General features: G+C 43.7%; 1 protein-coding gene and 1 long non-coding RNA gene across 2 annotated transcripts in view; both read left to right on the forward strand.

Annotated features, from left to right (window-relative positions):
• LOC126278470 (uncharacterized) overlaps positions 1-5,665 on the forward strand; it is a 1,538,296-nt gene extending 1,532,631 nt beyond the window's left edge. Inside the window, exon 6 of the long non-coding RNA XR_007550707.1 lies at positions 5,597-5,665. This is a non-coding gene — a long non-coding RNA (uncharacterized LOC126278470). The remainder of the gene's footprint in view (positions 1-5,596) is intronic.
• Positions 5,666-5,794: 129 nt separating this feature from the next.
• LOC126278736 (chondroadherin-like protein) overlaps positions 5,795-19,806 on the forward strand; it is a gene marked incomplete at both ends in the record, with an annotated part of 64,105 nt that continues 50,093 nt past the window's right edge. The window contains one exon of the mRNA XM_049979013.1: positions 5,795-6,276. Within this exon, the coding sequence (XP_049834970.1) occupies positions 5,795-6,276 (482 nt within the window). The remainder of the gene's footprint in view (positions 6,277-19,806) is intronic.

Genomic DNA, 19,806 nt, shown 5'->3' on the forward strand with positions numbered 1-19,806 from the left:
CCTGTAGCCTTTCAGCTCATACCTCAAGACCAGTGTAGTCTTGCACGCTCAACTTCGGGAGGGGAATCTTCTCTTGGCTGACTGCGTCGTAACTTCAGTTATCGGTGCGGCGCGGTCCTAAATACCCGCACGGTGGATGAGCAATTCCTCCTGAATGGCTGTACGCGACACTGGCGGATGTAGCAAAAGGTTCATAGTAGGACTGACTTCTCTTGCTGATTTACAGGCCCTCTGTGCTATGCTCCAGTGTAGGCGAAGGCCCTCTGCTCGTCACGTGGCAATCGGAGGAGCCTGTACGTCGGGTAGTCGCAGGGGCAGAGGTGGCAACAAGCCCGACGGCAGTGTATTACGGTGTAGCCTCGGCGCCTGACGGCTTTTGCGGCACGCCAGTTTTTACGTCCGATTTTCTGTGCAACCTTTTGCACTAGCTGTTAGAAAAAGGAAAATGCAAAAATATTTTATTATATGGCTCAAAGCAATTTTCCCGGCAAATACTACCGTCCAGAAGTGTTATTCCAGCAACGTATGCTGGAGCAATGTGTGTTGTTGGAGAAGTACTGGTTGAGGTGAAAGCTATGCTTACACAGTCCAAAGCACTAGCCCAGGACAGGCAAATGTCCCAGACCAATACTTTACACATGTTAAAATACTTTTTTCGGATTCTTCCGCCGGACGTGGCCTCACGCTTTGTAGTGAATCACACGTACACAATATTTGTGTTTAAAAAATGTTTGCTAAAACTTTCATTGTGGAAAGATAACTGAAGGACTGGTTGCTGCAATTTTTCTGTTCAATTGTTGTTCGAAAATTTTTCTCAAATTCTTATGTGGCTTACAAAATTAAATGCTTTTATTAAGTAAATGAGGACATCTACTATCCTCATATTACAATTTCTCCAGGAAGTGCATCACAGTTAGAGGAAAACATTAGGCAGAAAGACTCAGCAGCGCCCAGCATTATTTCTGGAAAAATAGCGGGAGGAAGTCAAAGAACTGTTATCGTCAATCGCATTTTACTTCTCTACGTGGAGGTACGGGAGTTCCTAACGTACCCGGACTTGAAAGTTTTGTTGATAGAGACATTATTGCCTAGCGTACCTACCATATGGCAGAACTTTCTAATAAAGACTTTGGTAAATCTGCTTATATGTCGCCTTCTGCATTGTCTTTGTATACTCGTAATAAAAGAAAAGTATCTGTAAATGAGTCAGTATTCATTTGGGTTAAAGGTAAAGGAGTATGTAAATATGTAAAGTTTGTTGGTCACTGTACTTTGTATTTTCATAAATAAATTCATCTATATGCACACTGATCTGTAGCGTCAGCCATTAACGGGGCACGGGTACATCACGAACAAGGGGTCTCAAAGAGGCAACAGCTTTGCTATATTAATAGACTTATCGCTTCACCTTGATGACCACTCGCCGCTGCGGCCGGATGACGTAATCGTGGCGGCGCGATTTTCTCGGATTTGCCGGTAGGTGTGGCCAAGCGATTCTAGGCGCTTCAGTCTGGAATCGCGAAACCACTACGGTAGCAGGTTCTAATCCTGCTTCGGGCATGGATGTGTGTGTTGTCCTTAGCTTAGTAAGGATTAAGTAGTTTTACGTTCTAGGAGACTGATGACCTCAGATGTTAACTCCCATAGTGCTCAGAGCCATTTGAACCATTTTTTTCTCGGATTTGTTGTTTAAGCGATCTCTCAAGTGTTGGTATGCGTTGCTTAAATCCTTCATGTTATGTGGCAGTGATGATATTCAGCTACCTAACAGTATTCTCTTAATTTTAATCATATGTCCATTTAGCGGTCGGTAAAAAAATGGTTCAAATTGCTCTAAGTACTATGGGACTTAAAATTTGAGATCATCAGTCCCCTAGACTTAGAACTACTTAAACCTATCTACCCTAAGGACATCACACACATCCACTCCGAGGCAGGATTCGAACCTGCGACCGCAGCAGCAGCGCGGTTCCGGACTGAAGTGCCTAGAACCGCTCGGTCACAGTTGCCGGCTACGGTCGATAAACAGAATTGCTAGTACAGCACAAAAGTGATCTGTTCCCAGAGACTTATTGCTGCCAATGCAAAGCCGAGTGTGCTTCTTGTTTCTTCGTGACGTACAGGGCTCAGAATACAGTAGAATTTCTTGCCAGACTACGCCACAGAATAGAGAGACCCACAGCAGCGACGAGAAAGGGCGCTCGCATACACACAATCACGCACGCACGCACGGACACACACACATGGATACATGCACACCCACAGTGATCAGAAAAGTCTAACCTGTGTTGCACTTAGTGGAGAAAAGTCAAAGTGACGCCGTAAGGTTTCAATAAAAAGTGGTATATTCGACCTGAAGAACAGTACGTCCGAAAAGTCTGGACTGCGTACTAAGAATGTTGGTTACATTGGATGCTTGAAACAAAGTTGGCGGAACAAAAGCGGCAGAACTGTTTTTTTGTTGGCATGTGATTGTCGTTTAATTCTTTCTACTGTTGCCTTACTCTGGACAGTTTGGCTCAGTTGATGAATGCTACTGAATGGGACGTGTAGTGTTTAAATGCCCAATTTGTTTTAAATTACATTGATCTCAATTGAGGAACGTATTTTTCTTGTTGAAAAGTGTTTCGACAAGGCGATAAATAGAGGGCATTTAATAAGTGGTCCCAGAAACAGCTGTAGCAAAAAAATTGTTACAATTGGCTCTGAGCACTATGGGACTTAACATCTGAGGTCCAGTCCCCTAAAACTTAGAACTACTTAAACCTAACTAACCTAAGGACATCAAACACATCCATGCCCGAGGCAGGATTCGTACCTGCGACCATAGCAGTATCGCGGTTCCGCCCAGAACCGCTCGGCCACACCGGCCGGCATAGATTTACCCCCATCGTAATGTGGCTCATCTAAGTACTGAGAAATTTGGAGAAACAGGCTCGGTGTCAGATGCTGAAGGAACTGAAAGACCATCGAAAGCAAATCAATTATTTTTACGTACATATTTCTGGGCCTGTGCAGCAGAGCCCAGCAAAATCATTGTGTAAGTTGGCACAAGAAAGGTTGACAGTCTTTCAGTAGTGTATTATGCAGTTTGAGGACACTGAAATTATTTCTATATAAAGTGATAACAGTGCACGCATTAAAACATGCACATCATAAAAAGCGATTCGCAAACATGGCTGACAGCAACAACGACAAAAAATCTTTCAATATATGATGTATACGTCGAACTCGTTGGTGCTAATACACTGAACACATGATAATGGTCAATATAAAATGTCGTGTTTTACTTGGGACGACAGTTCATGATCAGAAAATCAAAGTGTGGGTAACAACATCCTGATCGCTCATTATTACACATTTATTTTTTGAATACATCATGAACCAAGAACGCTAGAGTTTAATGATTCGCGTTTTTTTTTTTTTTTTTTGGTTAGCTTAAGGAAGACGAAATCAACTACTCATGGTTTGAACAAGGTGGTACTACTGCGCACACGGCTAACAAGACTATGTGTCTTCTAAAGAGGATTTTTGGGTAATTTATCGTCTCTAAAAATCTTTGGCGCCCTTGGTCGCCTGATTTAGTCCACCAGACCGTTCCTCTAAGAGCAAAAAAGTTTTTATTGTATCACAATGGCCCGCACAGGGCTTGTGACTTCATAACAGAAATAAGTGTGAACATGAGACTCATATCACAATCAGATCTGCATACAATTAAATTAAACTGGTTCTTCTTGTATAGCTTCCTGTGGGCGTCATTTCCAACATATACTGATCAGTCAAAACATCAAAACCACCTGCTTGACATATTGTTCGTCCGTATTTACAACCACGTACATCACTGACTCTGCGTATCAGGAACCAGTTTCTTGGTAGCTTTATGCAGGTATGTGATACAGGATGTCTTCACACAGGTTTTGTAAATCGCGAAAATAACGGGTCGCTGATGTGCGTACTTGGGATCGAGACTGATAGCGACACATAAAAGTTCCTTAGGATTTACTTTAGGCGAATTTGGTAGCCAACAAATTAACGGGAGTTCACTCTAATACTGTTCAAACCACTGTAACACGGTTCTAGTTCCAAGACACGGGCAATTATACTGCTGAAAAATGACATCGCCGTCGGGGAAGACACTAAGTATGAAGGGATGTGGGTGACTCGCAGCTGTCAGCATATTTTTGATTATTAGCACAGGTCATTTGCAAGCCCTGGAGAATGTCTCCCAGACCATAATATGGCTCCCACCAGCCTGCGTCCGTGGCGTACTGCCCGTTTCGCCTTGATGACGGCGTTAGTGTAGCAAAAATGTGATTTCCCTGAAGAGCCGATACTTTTCCATTGATCGATGGTCGAATCTCGATGGTCCCGTGCGCGCTGCAATCGTAATTGATGGTGTCGTTGGGGTCAACATGTGGACACGTAGGTGTGGTGTGCTGTGGAGCTCCTTGTTCAACAATGTACCACGAACGGTGTGCTCCGAAACACTTGTGCGTGTACCATCATTCAGCAGAGTTGCCACAGATCGCAATGTACCATACTTTACAGAACAGACAAGCCTCCGAAACCCACGTTCCCTGAAGAGTCGTGGACGTTGAGCCATTTAGCGCCTAGTGTCCTACTGTCTCCTTCTGTAAATGCTCATGACAGTAGCACGTGAACATGTTACCGGCTTCACCGGTTTCGAAATACTCGTTCCCAGGCACTACGTAATAATAATCAGTCCACTGTCAGAGTTGTTTATCTCAACGGATCTCCTCACTTGCAGCCCATATCATCGATAGTGTAATCGCCCGTTCGTGTCTGCTCCGTTTACATATACTGGGTGATCAAAAAGTCAGTATAAATTTGAAAACTGAATAACTCACAGAATAATGTAGATAGAGAGGTACAAATGACACACATACTTGGAATGACGTGGGGTTTCATTAGAACCAAAAAAATAGAAACGTTCAAAACATGTGCGACAGGTGGCGCTTCATCTGATCAGAATAGCAATGATTAGCATAACAAAGTACGACAAAGCAAAGATGATGTTCTTTTACAGGAAATGCTTAATATGTCCACCATCATTCCTCAACAATAGCTGTAGTCGAGGAATAATGTTGTGAATAGCAGTGTTAAACATGTCCGGAGTTATGGTGTGGCACTGGCTTCGGATGTTGTATATCAGCATCCCTAGAGATGTCGGTCGATCACGACTTCAGGTAACCCCAAAGCCAATAATCGCACGGACTGAGGTCTGAGGACCTGGGAGGCCAAACATGACGAAAGTGGAGGCTGAGCACACGATCATCACCAAACGAAGGGATCTTTCACGCGTCTAGCAATACTTTTTTTTTGTTCTAATAAAACCCCATGTCATTCCAAGCATGTGTGTCAATTTTTACTTCTCTATCTACATTATTCCGTGGTGTATTACGTTTTAAGTTTATACTTTTTGATCACCTGGTGTTTGTTGCCACATCACGTTCCCTCAAAGTTGGCAGGCAACATCCAAGGTCACTGTGGACTGCGGTCATAATGTTTTGAGTTATCAGTGTACGTTATAACTGCATAATAAATTACTGAGATCGGTGTCACCTCGTGCCACCAGGTCGCGCCTGTGGGCGGCGACGGCGTCGGCGTCGGGGCGCGTGCATGGCGGCGGCGTCGGCGGGCGTCGGGGGGCGTGTCGAGCTCCTGACGGCGGGGCGGCAGCGGCGGCGGCGGCGGGGACGGGGGCGGGGGCGGTGCCATGAGGCGGCCGTCGGCGCTGCTGCTGGCGGCGGCCGCGGCGCTGCTGGCCGCGTCGGCGTCGGGCTGCCCGCCGGCGTGCGAGTGCAAGTGGCGCTCGGGCAAGGAGGCGGCGTGGTGCCGCAACGTGACGGCCGTGCCCGCCGGCCTGGACGCGGGCACGCAGCTGCTCGACCTGTCGGGCAACGCGCTGGCGCCGCTGGCGGCGCGCGCCTTCGTGTCGCGCGGGCTGGCCCACCTGCAGCGCCTGCACCTGGCGCGCTGCGGGCTGCGCGCGCTCGCCGCCGCCGCGCTCGCCGGGCTCGCCAATCTGGTGGAGCTGGACGTGAGCGGCAACCTGCTGCTGGCCGTGCCCTCGGCCGCCTTCCAGCCAGTGCCCGAGCTGCGCGAACTGCGCCTGTCCGCCAACCCGCTCGACCGCCTGCCCGCGCGCGCCTTCCACCTGCTGCCCCGGCTCGTGCGGCTCGAGCTCTCCAACTGCCGCATCAGCCGCATGGACCCGCGAGCCTTCGAAGGTGTCGAGTCCTCTCTCGAGTGGCTGTGAGTACATCTTCGCTACAACGAGGCCAATACTTTGAATAACCTACCAAGTAGTTCAGTCTTATAGCCTTTGACACCAATCATGAAGAGAGCTACAGGGTTATTCCTATGTACCTTCGACGTTTCAGAACATGACTGCACAGAACTACAACACACAGAAAAATTACACGTGTCAGTGACAGACCAACTTTCAAAGTTTTCAACTCACATTACATGCGTTCAAGAATGGCACCAATATTTGTACATGAGGAATTACTAGGGGGGAGGTGCTTTAATATTGAATGTTTAACTGAATAAATCGGTGTGGCTCTGTACATCTGACATGAATAAATCATTCCCATCCAGAAAAGATCAACTTATTATATTCGTTATCTTTGAAACAAGAATCAGTTTATTATATCGAAATGCAAGAGAAATAAATTGACAGTAATTCATAATGATAAGCTAATGTCTAGAGGATCAGGAATAATATGCAAATGAGTACCTATGTGGATAAAAAAAATTACGTTAGTGTTTACAGGCAGATCGTGCTACCGTCATCTACAACCAGATTTGAAAGAAGCTGCTTTTATAACTGCAAAAAAGTCTTCTGAATAAAGATATCGTTAAAAAGGACTGGAATTTCTCCGTCATTCGATTGACTATTGCAGAGGGTCTCACTATACTCATAACCTGCAACCAGTGACTGAAGGCGTTGCAAAATCAGTCATCAGTTCTGTACTAGAACTTGCATGTCCATCTATCTGTGTATCTTCTCCGAATTAAAACCAACCCATTAAGTCTTCGCCAAGAACTCTGCTAGAGGAGAAGTAACTTTCTTAAGACTGCTTCCGACAAGTAAGATTCGGCTCTCTGCATTTTTCTGCCATCACTTAATTGTGATGGTGGTAAATACTGGGAGTGACAACCAGTAACAAGGTGTCTTATGCTGTCGCTTCCTTAGTCCCATTACAGGCTGTTACACACTTACAAAATTTATTATACTTGACGCTACAAACTGTAGCTTATTATCTGCCTCTCTCTGCTGTGTACAGATGCGAGCTAAGTTGTTGACCCTTCACTCACAGCTCCAGGCAGTGTTGGCTTTCGTCACACAGCCTGAGGCTGCTGCCAAGTGGCTTCACTGTGGGGAGTCGGAGGTGGGGATGCGAAAGTCGTAGAGCATGTCCCACATGTCCCATGATACTTCCACTACTGTGGCCGCCACAGGTACTGCCTACACTGAGTATGACCCTCCACCTGTGGTCGAGTGGGAGATCAATCCAAAGTCTGGCATACAGTAAAGGACTTTTGAAGGGGACGATCGTAGCTCTCCCCCCACCCCCCCCCATTCATTTGTCGAACAGGTTTTCGGAAACTATCTGTGGCTGAGGAAGTCTCTAAGCCAGATGCAGTCGTCCACCCTGTTTCAGAAGAAACGTCTTGGCCCGCAAGGTCTGGGAATGATAGTTGGGAGCTCCAAGGTTAGGCGCTTAATCGGGTCCCTTAGGAACATGCTGCCAAGGAGGGGAAGGAAGGCGGTGTACACTCCCTCTTCATACTGGGGAAAACATTGTAGATGTGGAAAGGGTGCCTCCGGATGCCATGAAGAGTACAGGGTGCAGCCAACTACAGGTGGTAGCCCATGTAGGTACCAATGACGTGTGTCGCTTCGAATCGGGGGATATTCTCTTTCTCGTTTTGGGCAGCTAGCGGAAATGATAAAAACTGCCAATCTAGCTTGCGAGATTAAGGCGGAGCTCACCATCCGCAGTATCGTCGGCAGAAACGATTGTGGTCAGTTGGTGCAGAACCGAGTAGGGGTTCTGAATTAGAGGCTCACTCGGTTCTGTGACCGTGTAGGCTACAGATTCCTTGACTTGCGTCATCGGGTGGTGGGTTCCCGGGTTCTGATTAATAGGTCGGGAGTCCAATACACACAGTAAGCGCCTACACGAGTAGTGCGAGCGGTTTTTTAGAGGGTCTCAGAAAACCACAGAAAGGGCGTCTGTCTGGAGAGGTAAGACAGAGTGAGGTAGAAACCATCTGTATTGTGGTTCTAAAATGCCGTAGCTGTCTTTGGAAAGAACCAGAGCTCCAAGCCGTAATAGAAAGTACTGAAGCTCAAATAGTTATAGGTACGGAAAACTAGCTAAAGCCGGAAATAAGTTAAGCCGAAATTTTGTCAACCGACCTAACACTGTTCATATAGAATAGATTAAATAAATTTGGAGGTGGAGTATTTATTGCTGTCAGATTTAGTTTACCTTGAAGTGAAACTGAAGTAGATAAACTCCTGGAAATTAAAATAAGAACACCGTGAATTCATTGTCCCAGGAAGGGGAAACTTTATTGACACATTCCTGGGGTCAGATACGTCACATGATCACATTGACAGAACCATAGTCACATAGACAAAGGCATCAGAGCATGCACAATGTCGGCACTAGTACAGTGTATATCCACCTTTCGCAGCAATGCAGGCTGCTATTCTCCCATGGAGACGATCGTAGAGATGCTGGATGTAGTCCTGTGGAACGGCTTGCCATGCCATTTCCACCTGGCGCCTCAGTTGGATCAGCGTTCGTGCTGGACGTGCAGACAGCGTGAGACGACGCTTCATCCAGTCCCAAACATGCTCAATGGGGGACAGATCCGGAGATCTAGCTGGCCAGGGTAGTTGACTTACACCTTCTAGAGCACGTTGGGTGGCACGGGATGCATGCGGACGTGCATTGTCCTCTTGGAACAGCAAGTTCCCTTGCCGGTCTAGGAATGGTAGAACGATGGGTTCGATGACGGTTTGGATGTACCATGCACTATTCAGTGTCCCCTCGACGATCACCAGAGGTGTACGGCCAGTGTAGGAGATCGCTCCCCACACCATGATGCCGGGTGTTGGCCCTGTGTGCCTCGGTCGTATGCAGTCCTGATTGTGGCGCTCACCTGCACGGCGCCAAACACGCATACGACCATCATTGGCACCAAGGCAGAAGCGACTGTCATCGCTGAAGACGACACGTCTCCATTCGTCCCTCCATTCACACCTGTCGCGACACCACTGGAGGCGGGCTGCACGATGTTGGGGCGTGAGCGGAAGACGGCCTAACGGTGTGCGGGACCGTAGCCCAGCTTCATGAAGACGGTTGCGAATGGTCCTCGCCGATACCCCAGGAGCAACAGTGTCCCTAATTTGCTGGGAAGTGGCGGTGTGGTCCCCTACGGCACTGCGTAGGATCTTACGGTCTTGGCGTGCATCCGTGCGTCGCTGCGATCCGGTCCCAGGTCGACGGGCACGTGCACCTTCCGCCGACCACTGGCGACAACATCGATGTACTGTGGAGACCTCACGCCCCACGTGTTGAGCAATTCGGCGGTACGTCCACCTGGCCTCCCGCATGCTCACTATACGCCCTCGCTCAAAGTCCGTCAGCTGCACATACGGTTCACGTCCATGCTGTCGCTGCATGCTACCAGTGTTAAAGACTGCGATGGAGCTCCGTATGCCACGGCAAACTGGCTGACACTGACGGCGGCGGTGCACAAATGCTGCGCAGCTAGCGCCACTCGACGGCCAACACCGCGGTTCCTGGTGTGTCCGCTGTGCCGTGCGTGTGATCATTGCTTGTACCGCCCTCTCGCAGTGTCCGGAACAAGTATGGTGGGTCTGACACACCGGTGTCTTTTTTCCATTTCCAGGAGTGTAGTTCCTGCGAAATAGTATGGATAGAGGTTACCTCTGACAATCGGACTAAACCAACAATAGGATTGTTTTACCGACGCCCGAATCAGAAGATATCGTTGCTGAATAGTTCAAAGAAAACGTCAGTCGCAATTCAAATAGATACCCACTCATACAATTATAGTCGGTGATGACTTCAATCTACCCTCGATAGGCAGGAAAAATTATTCGTTTAAAACCGGCGGCAGGCATAAAACGTCGTCCGAAATTCTACTGAATGATTTTTCAGAAAATTACTTTGAACAATTAGTTCATGAGCCAACTCGAAGCGTAAATGGTTCCGAAAGCATATTTGAACTCATAACAACAAAATATCCTAGACTAATAGGGAGTATCATGACGAATATAGGGATTAGCTACCACAGGGCAGTTGCTACTAGGATGAATCCCGTAACACCCACAATCATCAAAACGAAACTCAAAGTGTCGACCGAAATTGAGAGACACACACCACATAAATTAATAGGTGATGATTCTGATGCCCCAAGGTACACATAACGGGTCAGATCGCTGTTGCAGAAGCAACGAAAAAAAGCATGCCAAATTTAAGTGAACGCAAAATCCCCAAGAATGGGAGAGTTTTGCAGCCGTTCGAAATATAGCACGTACGTCAGTGCAAGATGCTTTTAATAATTTCCACAAAGAAACTCTGTCTCGGAATCTGGCAGAAAAGGCAAAGAGATTCTGGTCATATATAAAGTACACCAGTGGAAGACGCAATCAGTGCCTTCACTGCACGATAATAACGTTGAAGTCACTGATGACAGTGCCACTAAAGCAGAGTTATTAAACTCGGTTTTCCGAAACTCCTTCGCCAAAGAAGACGGAGTAAATATTCCTGAATTCCAGTCAAGAACAACTGCCAATATGAGAAACACAGAAGTAGATATCCTCGGTGTAGCAAATCAGCTTAAATCACTTAATAATGGGAAGGCCTCGGGTCCAGTTTGTATACCAGTCAGGTTCCTTTCAGAATATGCTGATGCCAGAGCTCCATATTTAGCAGTTATATACAGGGTGTTACAAAAAGGAACGGCCAAACATTCACACACAAATAAAGAAAAGACTTTATGTGGACATGTGTCCAGAAATGCTTAATTTCCATTTTAGAGCTCATTTTAGCTTCGTCAGTATGTACTGTACTTCATCTATTCACCACCAGTTGGCACTATTGAAGGAAGGTAATGTTGACTTCGGTGCTTGTTTTGACATGCGACTCATTGATCTACAGTTCTAGTATCAAGCACATCAGTACGTAGCATCAACAGGTTAGTGTTCATCACGAACCTGGTTTTGCAGTCAGTGCAGTATTTACAAATGCGGTGTTGGCAGGTGCCTGTTTGGTGTATGGATTAGCACGGGGCAATAGCCGTGGCGCGGTACGTTTGTATCGAGACAGATTTCCAGAACGAAGGTGTCCCGACAGGAAGACGTTCGAAGCAATTGAAAGGCGTCTTAGGAAGCACGGAACATTCCAGCCAATGACTCGCGCCTGAGGAAGAACTAGAACGACGAGGACACCTGCAATGGATGAGGCAATACTTCGTGCAGTTGACGATAACCCTAATGCCAGCGTCAGAGAAGTTGCTGCTGTACAAGGTAACGTTGACCACGTCACTGTATGGAGAGTGCTACGGAAGAACCAGTGGTTTCCGTACCATGTACAGCGTCTGCAGGCACTATCAGCAGCTGATTGGCCTCCACGGGTACACTTCTGCGAATGGTTCACCCACCAATGGGTCAATCCTCATTTCAGTGCAAATGTTCTCTTTACGGATGAGGCTTCATTCCAACGTAATCAAATTGTAAATTTTCACAATCAACATGTGTGGGCTGACGAGAATCCGCACGCAATTGTGCAATCATGTCATCAACACAGATTTCGTGCGAATGTTTGGTCAGGCATTGTTGGTGATGTCTTGATTGGGCCCCATGTTCTTCCACCTACGCTCAGTGGAGCACGTTATCATGATTTCTTACGGGATATTCTACCTGTCCTGCTACAACATGTGCTTTTACAAGTACGACACATGTGGTTCATGCACGATGGAGCTCCTGCACATTTCTGTCCAAGTGTTCGTACGCTTCTCAACAACAGATTCCGTGACCGATGGATTGGTAGAGGCGCACCAATTCCGTGGTCTCCACGCTCTCCTGACCTCAACCCTCTTGACTTTCATTTATGGGGGCATTTGAAAGCTCTTGTCTACGCAACTCCGGTACCAAATATAGAGACTCTTCGTGCTCGTGTTGTGGACGGATGTGATACAATACGCCATTCTCCAGGGCGGCATCAGCGCTTCAGGGATCCCATGCGACGGAGGGTGGATGCATGTATCCTCGCTAACGAAGGACATTTTGAACATTTCCTGTAACAAAGTGTTTGAAGTCACGCTGATACGTCCTGTTGAGGTGTGTTTCCATTCCATGGTTAATATGATTTGAAGGGAAGTAATAATATGAGCTCTAACATGGAAAGTAAGTGTTTCCCGACACATGTCCAAATAACATATTTTCTTTCTTTGTGTGTGAGGAATGTTTCCTCAAAGTTTGGCCCTACCTTTTTGTAACACCCTGTATAACTCGCTCACACGAAATTCCGTACCTTAAGACTGGAAAATTGGTAAAGTCACTCCAATTCCCAAAAAGGGAAATACGAGTAATCCGCTGAATTGCAGTCCCGTATCACTAGCGTCGAGTTGCATTAGGGTATTGGAACACATATTGTGTTCGAGCATTATGAATTACCTCGATGAAAACGATTTATTGATACATAGCACGGGTTCAGGAAACATCGTTCTTGTAAAACACAACTAGTTCTTTATACTCATGAAGTAATGAGTGCTATAGACAAGGGATGTCAAATTGATTCCATATTTTTAGACTTCCAGAAGGCTTTCGACACCGTTCCTCACAAGCGTCTTCTACCCAAATTTCGTGCCTATGGAATGTCGCCTCAGTTGTACGACTTCATTCGTGATTTCCTGTCATAAAAGTCACAATTCGTAGTAACAGTGATCGACTAAAGCAAAATTGATATCCGGCATTCCCCAAGGAAGTGTTATAGGCTCTCTATTGTTCCTAACCTATATTAACGACATAGGAGACAATCTGAGTAGCCCTATTAGATTGTTTGCAGATGATGCCGTCATTTATCGTCTAGTAAAGTCATCAGATGAAAAAAATAAATTGCAAAATGATTTAGATATCTGTATTGTGCGAAAAGTGGCAATTGATCCTGAATAAAGAAAAGTTCTAAGTTATTCACATGAGTACTAAAAGAAATCCGCTAAACTTCGATTACGCGATAAGTCACACAAATCTTAAAGCTGTAAGGTCAGCCGGCCGCTGTGGGCGAGCGGTTGTATTGGCTTCAGTCTGGAACCGCGCTGCTGCTACGGTCGCAGTTTCGAATCCTGACTCGGGTATGGATGTCCTTAGGTTAGTTAGGTTTACGTAGTTTTAAGTCTAGGGGACTGATGACCTCAGATGTTAAGTCCAATAGTGCTTAGAGATATTTGAGCTATAAATTCACCTAAATACTTAGAGATTACAATTACAAATAACCTAAATTGAAACGATCACATAGATAATGTGGGAAAAGCAGACTAAAGACTGCGATGCATTGCATAACACTTAGAAGGTGCAACACGTCTATTAAAGAGAATGCTTACACCAATCTTGTCCGCCATATTCTGGAGTATTGCTGTGCGGTGTGGGATCCGCATAGGTGGGACTGGCAGATGACATCTAAAAAACTTCCTGGCAGAAACTTTCTGGTAGATTAAAACTGTGTGCCGAACAGAGATTCGAACTCGGGACCTTTGCTCTCCGCGGACAAGTGCTCTACCAACTGTGCTACCCAACCACGACTCATGCCCCGTCCTCACAGTTTTACTTCTGCCAGTATCTCGTATCCTACCTTCATTCTGGACATCTAAAAAGTTCAAAAAAGAGCGGCTATTATCGTGAAACAGGGCAGATAGTGCCACAGACATGACACGTGGAGTGGCAGTAATTAAAACAAAGGCGTTTTTCTTTGCGACGGGATCGTCTCATGAAATTTCAGTCACCAGTTTTCTCCTCCGACAGATAAAACATTCTGTTGACATTCAACTACTTAAGAAAAATGATCATCACGATAAAATAAGAGAAATCAGGGCTCGCACAGGAAAATTTAAGTGCTCGTTTTTCCCGCGCGTCTTTCGAGAGTGCAACGGTAGAGAGACAGCTTGAGAGTAGTTCATTGAACCCTCTGCCAGGCCCTTTATTGCGAATAGCAGAAGTGAGCACGTTAAATATAAAGACAGTAACTGTTCTCGAAAGAACGGACACTGTAGATGACCGTGCAGCTTTTTCCTGGAATGTATGTGTTCGTGTCCTTGCCAATGAGGGTGGAACTCTGTAAGAAAACCATGCTTCTCAATCACACTTCTATATTGTTGAAATTAACCAATGGGAGCTGTTTCCACATTTAGTTCTACATTCTGGCTTGTAGGCGTTGGTGCGATGTCATTGTCTCATGATTTTCAAAGATCTCTCTTCCCATTCCAGTCCCTAAGATGTTACTTTAATGTCTCATGTATTTCGACGAATTCTGGCTGCCTGCAATTCCCTCTACAATAGTTACTCCTCTGGGACTCTGCCAAAATCGGCACACTACCCTCAGACCACACACAGCTCATCAAAACAGTTTTCTTTGCCCCAGCACAGTCTGAAGGTACTATCTGTACTGTGGCTTTGGGGTGTCCGGCACCAAGGAAGCTTCTTTCAAAGTCCTGTCTACTCCGACCTCTTGGCGTGTTCCCTTCCACATGTGCTTTCACGAATTCTGCTTGGGACTGTTTCTACGTCAGTTTTATGGCCTATGGCACATTCCCTCACACAAAGCCAAGTACAAATTGATTTCATGGATTTCATGGAAACTTCTTATTTTCGTGAACATGGAGCTCAGTATAGTAATCTATGTAGCCAAGTACTGGTGTCAAAGGTACTGATTTCTATTGTATTTGTCGGTAGATATCAACTTCTTCCAAATTGATTTGAGTTTTTCCTACAGTTTTTACGTCAGTTTCGGGGCAGCTTAGGATAAACAGGTCGCGTAATGCATACACACTACTGAATTTACTTCTGGTGCTTCCGCCAATTAATACACAGATATAGCATCCCGCTTTGGAACACTGTTCATTGGCATGCTTATCTGCAGGCGTGAACCAGTTCAGTACGATAGTACGTAGCGGATCATTTGTCTACTTGTTCTCACATGCGTGATCCCTAGTGACAGTATACCACGTGTCGTATTACGAACCGAAACGTGAAGAGATGCTCCATGTACTATCATTTTTTATGGGGCTTTTAGTTTTCACCTAGTTACCTTCCGAAACACAGAGGTATTTGTAGATAACACCCCGTATGAGGAGAGCTAATACCTGTGCATTCACTGTGTGTATTGTTTAAGATAATTGCTACACTAAGAATAAGTGTAGCAATTTAAGGCAGAATGGGGGAATGGAGTTTAAAAGCGTAGAAAATTGCCAGTCACTCACTTTGGGTGTGACTGGCATGTTTCATTCCCAAAGGCTATGTCTCTAGCAATGCGCGTTTGATACCTTCTTTGCTTCGGTAACCTTGAGAATTTTTCTCCCTGGATGTTGTTCAGCACTTCCACACCGATAAACCTATTCTGTACTGGTTCTGTGAAGCTGAAGGAGCGAAGGCAACATCTGGAACACGATGGCACTAGTGGATATAATGAGATTCTTGTGGTTTCTGTTTGAATTATGATAATAAAAAAATTCCAAGCTCTTAACATTTGTTGCAACACGAATAAGGAGAAATGGAGTCTCGACTGAATAATTTTTTACTCCTTCACATAAGACTGTCATGAGTGCATTTGTTAAATATAAGGAGCAACCAAACATTTATTTTCGAAGGCCACACCAATACCTTGCCTACATATTGGTTCTTATGTGCCCGCATCGCAGTCACACTGAGTTGCATTTACGTTGCAGCAACGCCCACATACTTTTTGATCACCTCTATATATTTCAGTTAACCAGTTTCGATCCTAATAAGGATGGAAGTCTGTGCAAGATATTTTCTAGAACAAGGATCTGACAAGTGGGACTCCTGTTATTGAAACCACGAATAATTAATTTGGTACTGGAAGGAGCTGCAGGGACGAAAAATAAGAACCCATGAGCAAGACTTAAGTATGCATAAGTGACCATAGAGGACCATTGCTATATCAGATATGTAGATATGAATACCTTATTAAAATACAGTAAAAGGTAAATAACAGTATGAAAACACCTCAGTTTTCATAAAGATCTGTGTAACGTAAACTCGGATTACCCCACCAGTAATGTATTGGTACAGCGTGTACAAACAACAGTAAAACGCACCAGTTGTCCAAATTTGTGATTTATTGCACACAGAGTATTTAGGGATGAAACAATCGCATTACTACTTCTTCAAATTAATGTTCAAAGTATAAAAATAGTATGTTAACTGCAGAACTATATTGTCATAGATATAAGATTCTCGATCACAAATATCGCGATAAACGGTCATCGTTACAGAAAGAGCTTAAAACTCTACTAACAAAACTAACGAGCAAACATGATCAAATGTTTAGTTTTGTAAGTAATGATGTGCTATAGGCGGTATCAAAATTGAAAAAAGCCCTTATTTAAAGTTTACCTCCTTACTTCTCTACTTTGAACAATACCACCCAGTTGAAGGAAGAATGAAAATGATGCACCTTTAAAAACTTTCAGAAGAATTGAACTAAATTAACAAGATGGACCACGTTGTCGTCACTGCTGATTTCCATACAAGAACTGGAAACCTATCTACATAAAGAACGTGGGATTATTTGGAAAAAAGCCCTAAATAGTAACGGACATGAGCCAAATTACTAACACATTTTACAGAAAGGAAGATATTTATAAGATTACATGGAGTGCTAGTGGATAAAGGTTCGTGATTGATTATATACAAATTAATGCTGAAATGGAGAAACCTGTGGAAGTTTTACGTGTTTATAGAGGTACATACATAGGTAGCGACCACATCCTTCTAGGCAGTAAGATAAAGCTACTATCGAAATAGAGTAAAACAACGAAACTCCAAAAGAAGCGGAGTACAGTATTAAGAAACTTTATTAACACAGAGTCCAAGAAAAACTTGCTTCACTACCAGTCAATAACGGAATCATTAAATAACGGGCAATTATTAAGATCTGCATCATCGAAGCAGTTCCTGAAGCACTTCGTAATAGGAAAAAAACAGGTTGGTAAAAACTACTCAGAATTTGAAACACATGGTTCAAAGAAGCCGCTAAAGAAAAATAGGCACCTTATTTGAATTTTTTTTAAATCTGTAGGTTTGGAAACATAAACTAAAGAGAAACGCTGCGGAACAAATTGTGTGCAAAGTACACCAAGCGACATGGGTCATTTCATAAGTGTCTTACGACACGAAACGACATACACGGTGGACCGCGATGAATGCACAAAGTCTGGAAAGCCCTGAACAAGAAAAAAAGACACTACATCACAGAATATTATACCCAATGAGCAATGGATAAATCATTATGCAGGCTAATGGTGTTCACATAAGACCAAAGATGACACTGAAGAAAGTATGTGCAATGAAACAGAAGATACACTTACTATGGAGGAGCTACAAGAGGCTTTGAAAAGCAGTGAATAAAAGGAGAACTTTTTGAACAGATGCAATACAGGCAGAAGTAATTAAATATGAAAGGTTATCTCTAGAATAACGGCTTCTACAAACAATGAGTGAATATCGGAGGTAATGCATGATCCAGACACTTGTATACAGAGGAAGTAATGTCCCCTTTCAAGACATGGAATCGCACTGACTGTAAAATGTACCGTGGAATCAATGTTCGAAACGTTGGCTACAAACTAAAGAAGAATGTCACAAAATCTATTATTTCTGAGGAACACATGGATTTAGATGAGATCGTCTATGCACAGACAGTGAGTTTGTAATTATGAATATTACAGAAAAACACAGATACAAATCCATGTGGTATTTATCGACCTTGAGAAGGGTGTTGACCATGATAGCCTTCGAAATCAGATTGTCTGTGAATGTGGAAATGCTTATCGTCTGACATAGGTTGAGAAAAGTCTTCACAAAACTACACGCTTTGTAATAGACGCAGGTAGAAATCAGTTGGAAGAAATAATTGTGAACGACGGCGAAAGACAATATGTGAACTATTCCCTACCCTTTTCTTAAATCTATGTTGGTTTAATTGTTCGTAAATGGAAATGTAAAGAAAACAACGGGTTTAACGTAATAAATGAGGATTACCTGGGCGTGCTTCTGCTACAGATGATATCGTTGTTTTTTAAAAGACTGAAATTGACCCCCAAACATCACTGCACCGACTGAACGAAATAGGTAATAAATAAAAATTTAAAATTTCTATTAATAAAACGAAAATGAGGGAATTCGGGAGGAACTATCCAGTCAGATCAAAAACTGTTTTTGGGTAATTCAGTTTTAGAACAAGTCTCTCAAATCTCTTATTTAGGCAATGATATAAGTTTTAATTTTTCCTCTGACGTTGAAAATTAAATACACAAATTCCAATATGTCTGTGATATCAGTAGCAGAACACTGGCCGGTAAAGTACAAAAGGAGACTCCTGTACTATCCTATGGAAGCGAAAGCTGAGTTACCACAGCGAAATAAGAAAGTAAAATTTTGACATCAGAGATGACTTTCCTAGAAAACATGAAGTCCTCTACAAGGGAAGATATGATTAAAAGTGAAGATTTTACAACAGAAATAAATATTTTCAACATGAATGAGAAAACTGAAAATTATTATGAAGACTGGACAATATACCTCACGAAAATCCTGAACTGACAGCTGAATAGGAAAAGAGATATTAGAAGACCTCGAGAATAATGGAATGGATTTGGTTTATCAGTTCAGAACAGAGAGCAGCCTAATCGTCGAAAGGATGATGATGGTCTTTATTTTTTTCTTATTTTAATTTATGTCTAACAGGATTTCATTAATTGAGCTGATTTTTTTGTATTTAGTTTTTCTTTAGCATCGAGCTAACATTACAGGATTATGTGTAATGATACATTTCGTGAATAATTTTGGTCTATTTCGTGGTAAGATTCGCCCTATAGATCTTAGTTTCCTTTACATTTTGGTTCTTTAGTTGCCAATATCAGATAACCATTAGACGTATATTAATAAATAATTTTTCTTTTCTTAATTTCCTGCTTCTTAGGATATGCTTGATTGTCATATAAGGGCGTAAATTCAGATTATTGAGCCAAAATGATGATATTTATATTGGTATACATTCAAATTACAAAAATATGTGTATGTATGTATATATGTTCCACATCTCCTGCTAAACCATTTGACCATTTCAACAAAACTTGGCACATATTTCATTCACTGTAGGGGTAATAACCACCCACATACCAAAGGAGTGGGAGTGAAAACAGAGTGTAACGTATTTTCGTTATAAAGTATTTCAGGATGAGAGTACTTGCAGGCTTGTAACAAATCCAACACATAATTTCAAACCATAACGAAATATTTTTTTCGCTGACGACCCTGCAAAGTGATGAAAGGAAAAACGTTTATCGCTTACTGCATTTTCTTTGTTCATGCAGTAAAACTACCGCATGAAGCGTGACGTTTTATATTTTATCTGTTTACTACTAACATTGTTCATATCACATTTCGCATACTGTATTCACACATGAGACTGAAGGTACCAGAAAAATTAAATCACTGTA

The sequence above is a fragment of the Schistocerca gregaria genome, chromosome 6 (genome assembly GCF_023897955.1).
Source record: "Schistocerca gregaria isolate iqSchGreg1 chromosome 6, iqSchGreg1.2, whole genome shotgun sequence".
Lineage (NCBI taxonomy): Eukaryota > Metazoa > Arthropoda > Insecta > Orthoptera > Acrididae > Schistocerca > Schistocerca gregaria.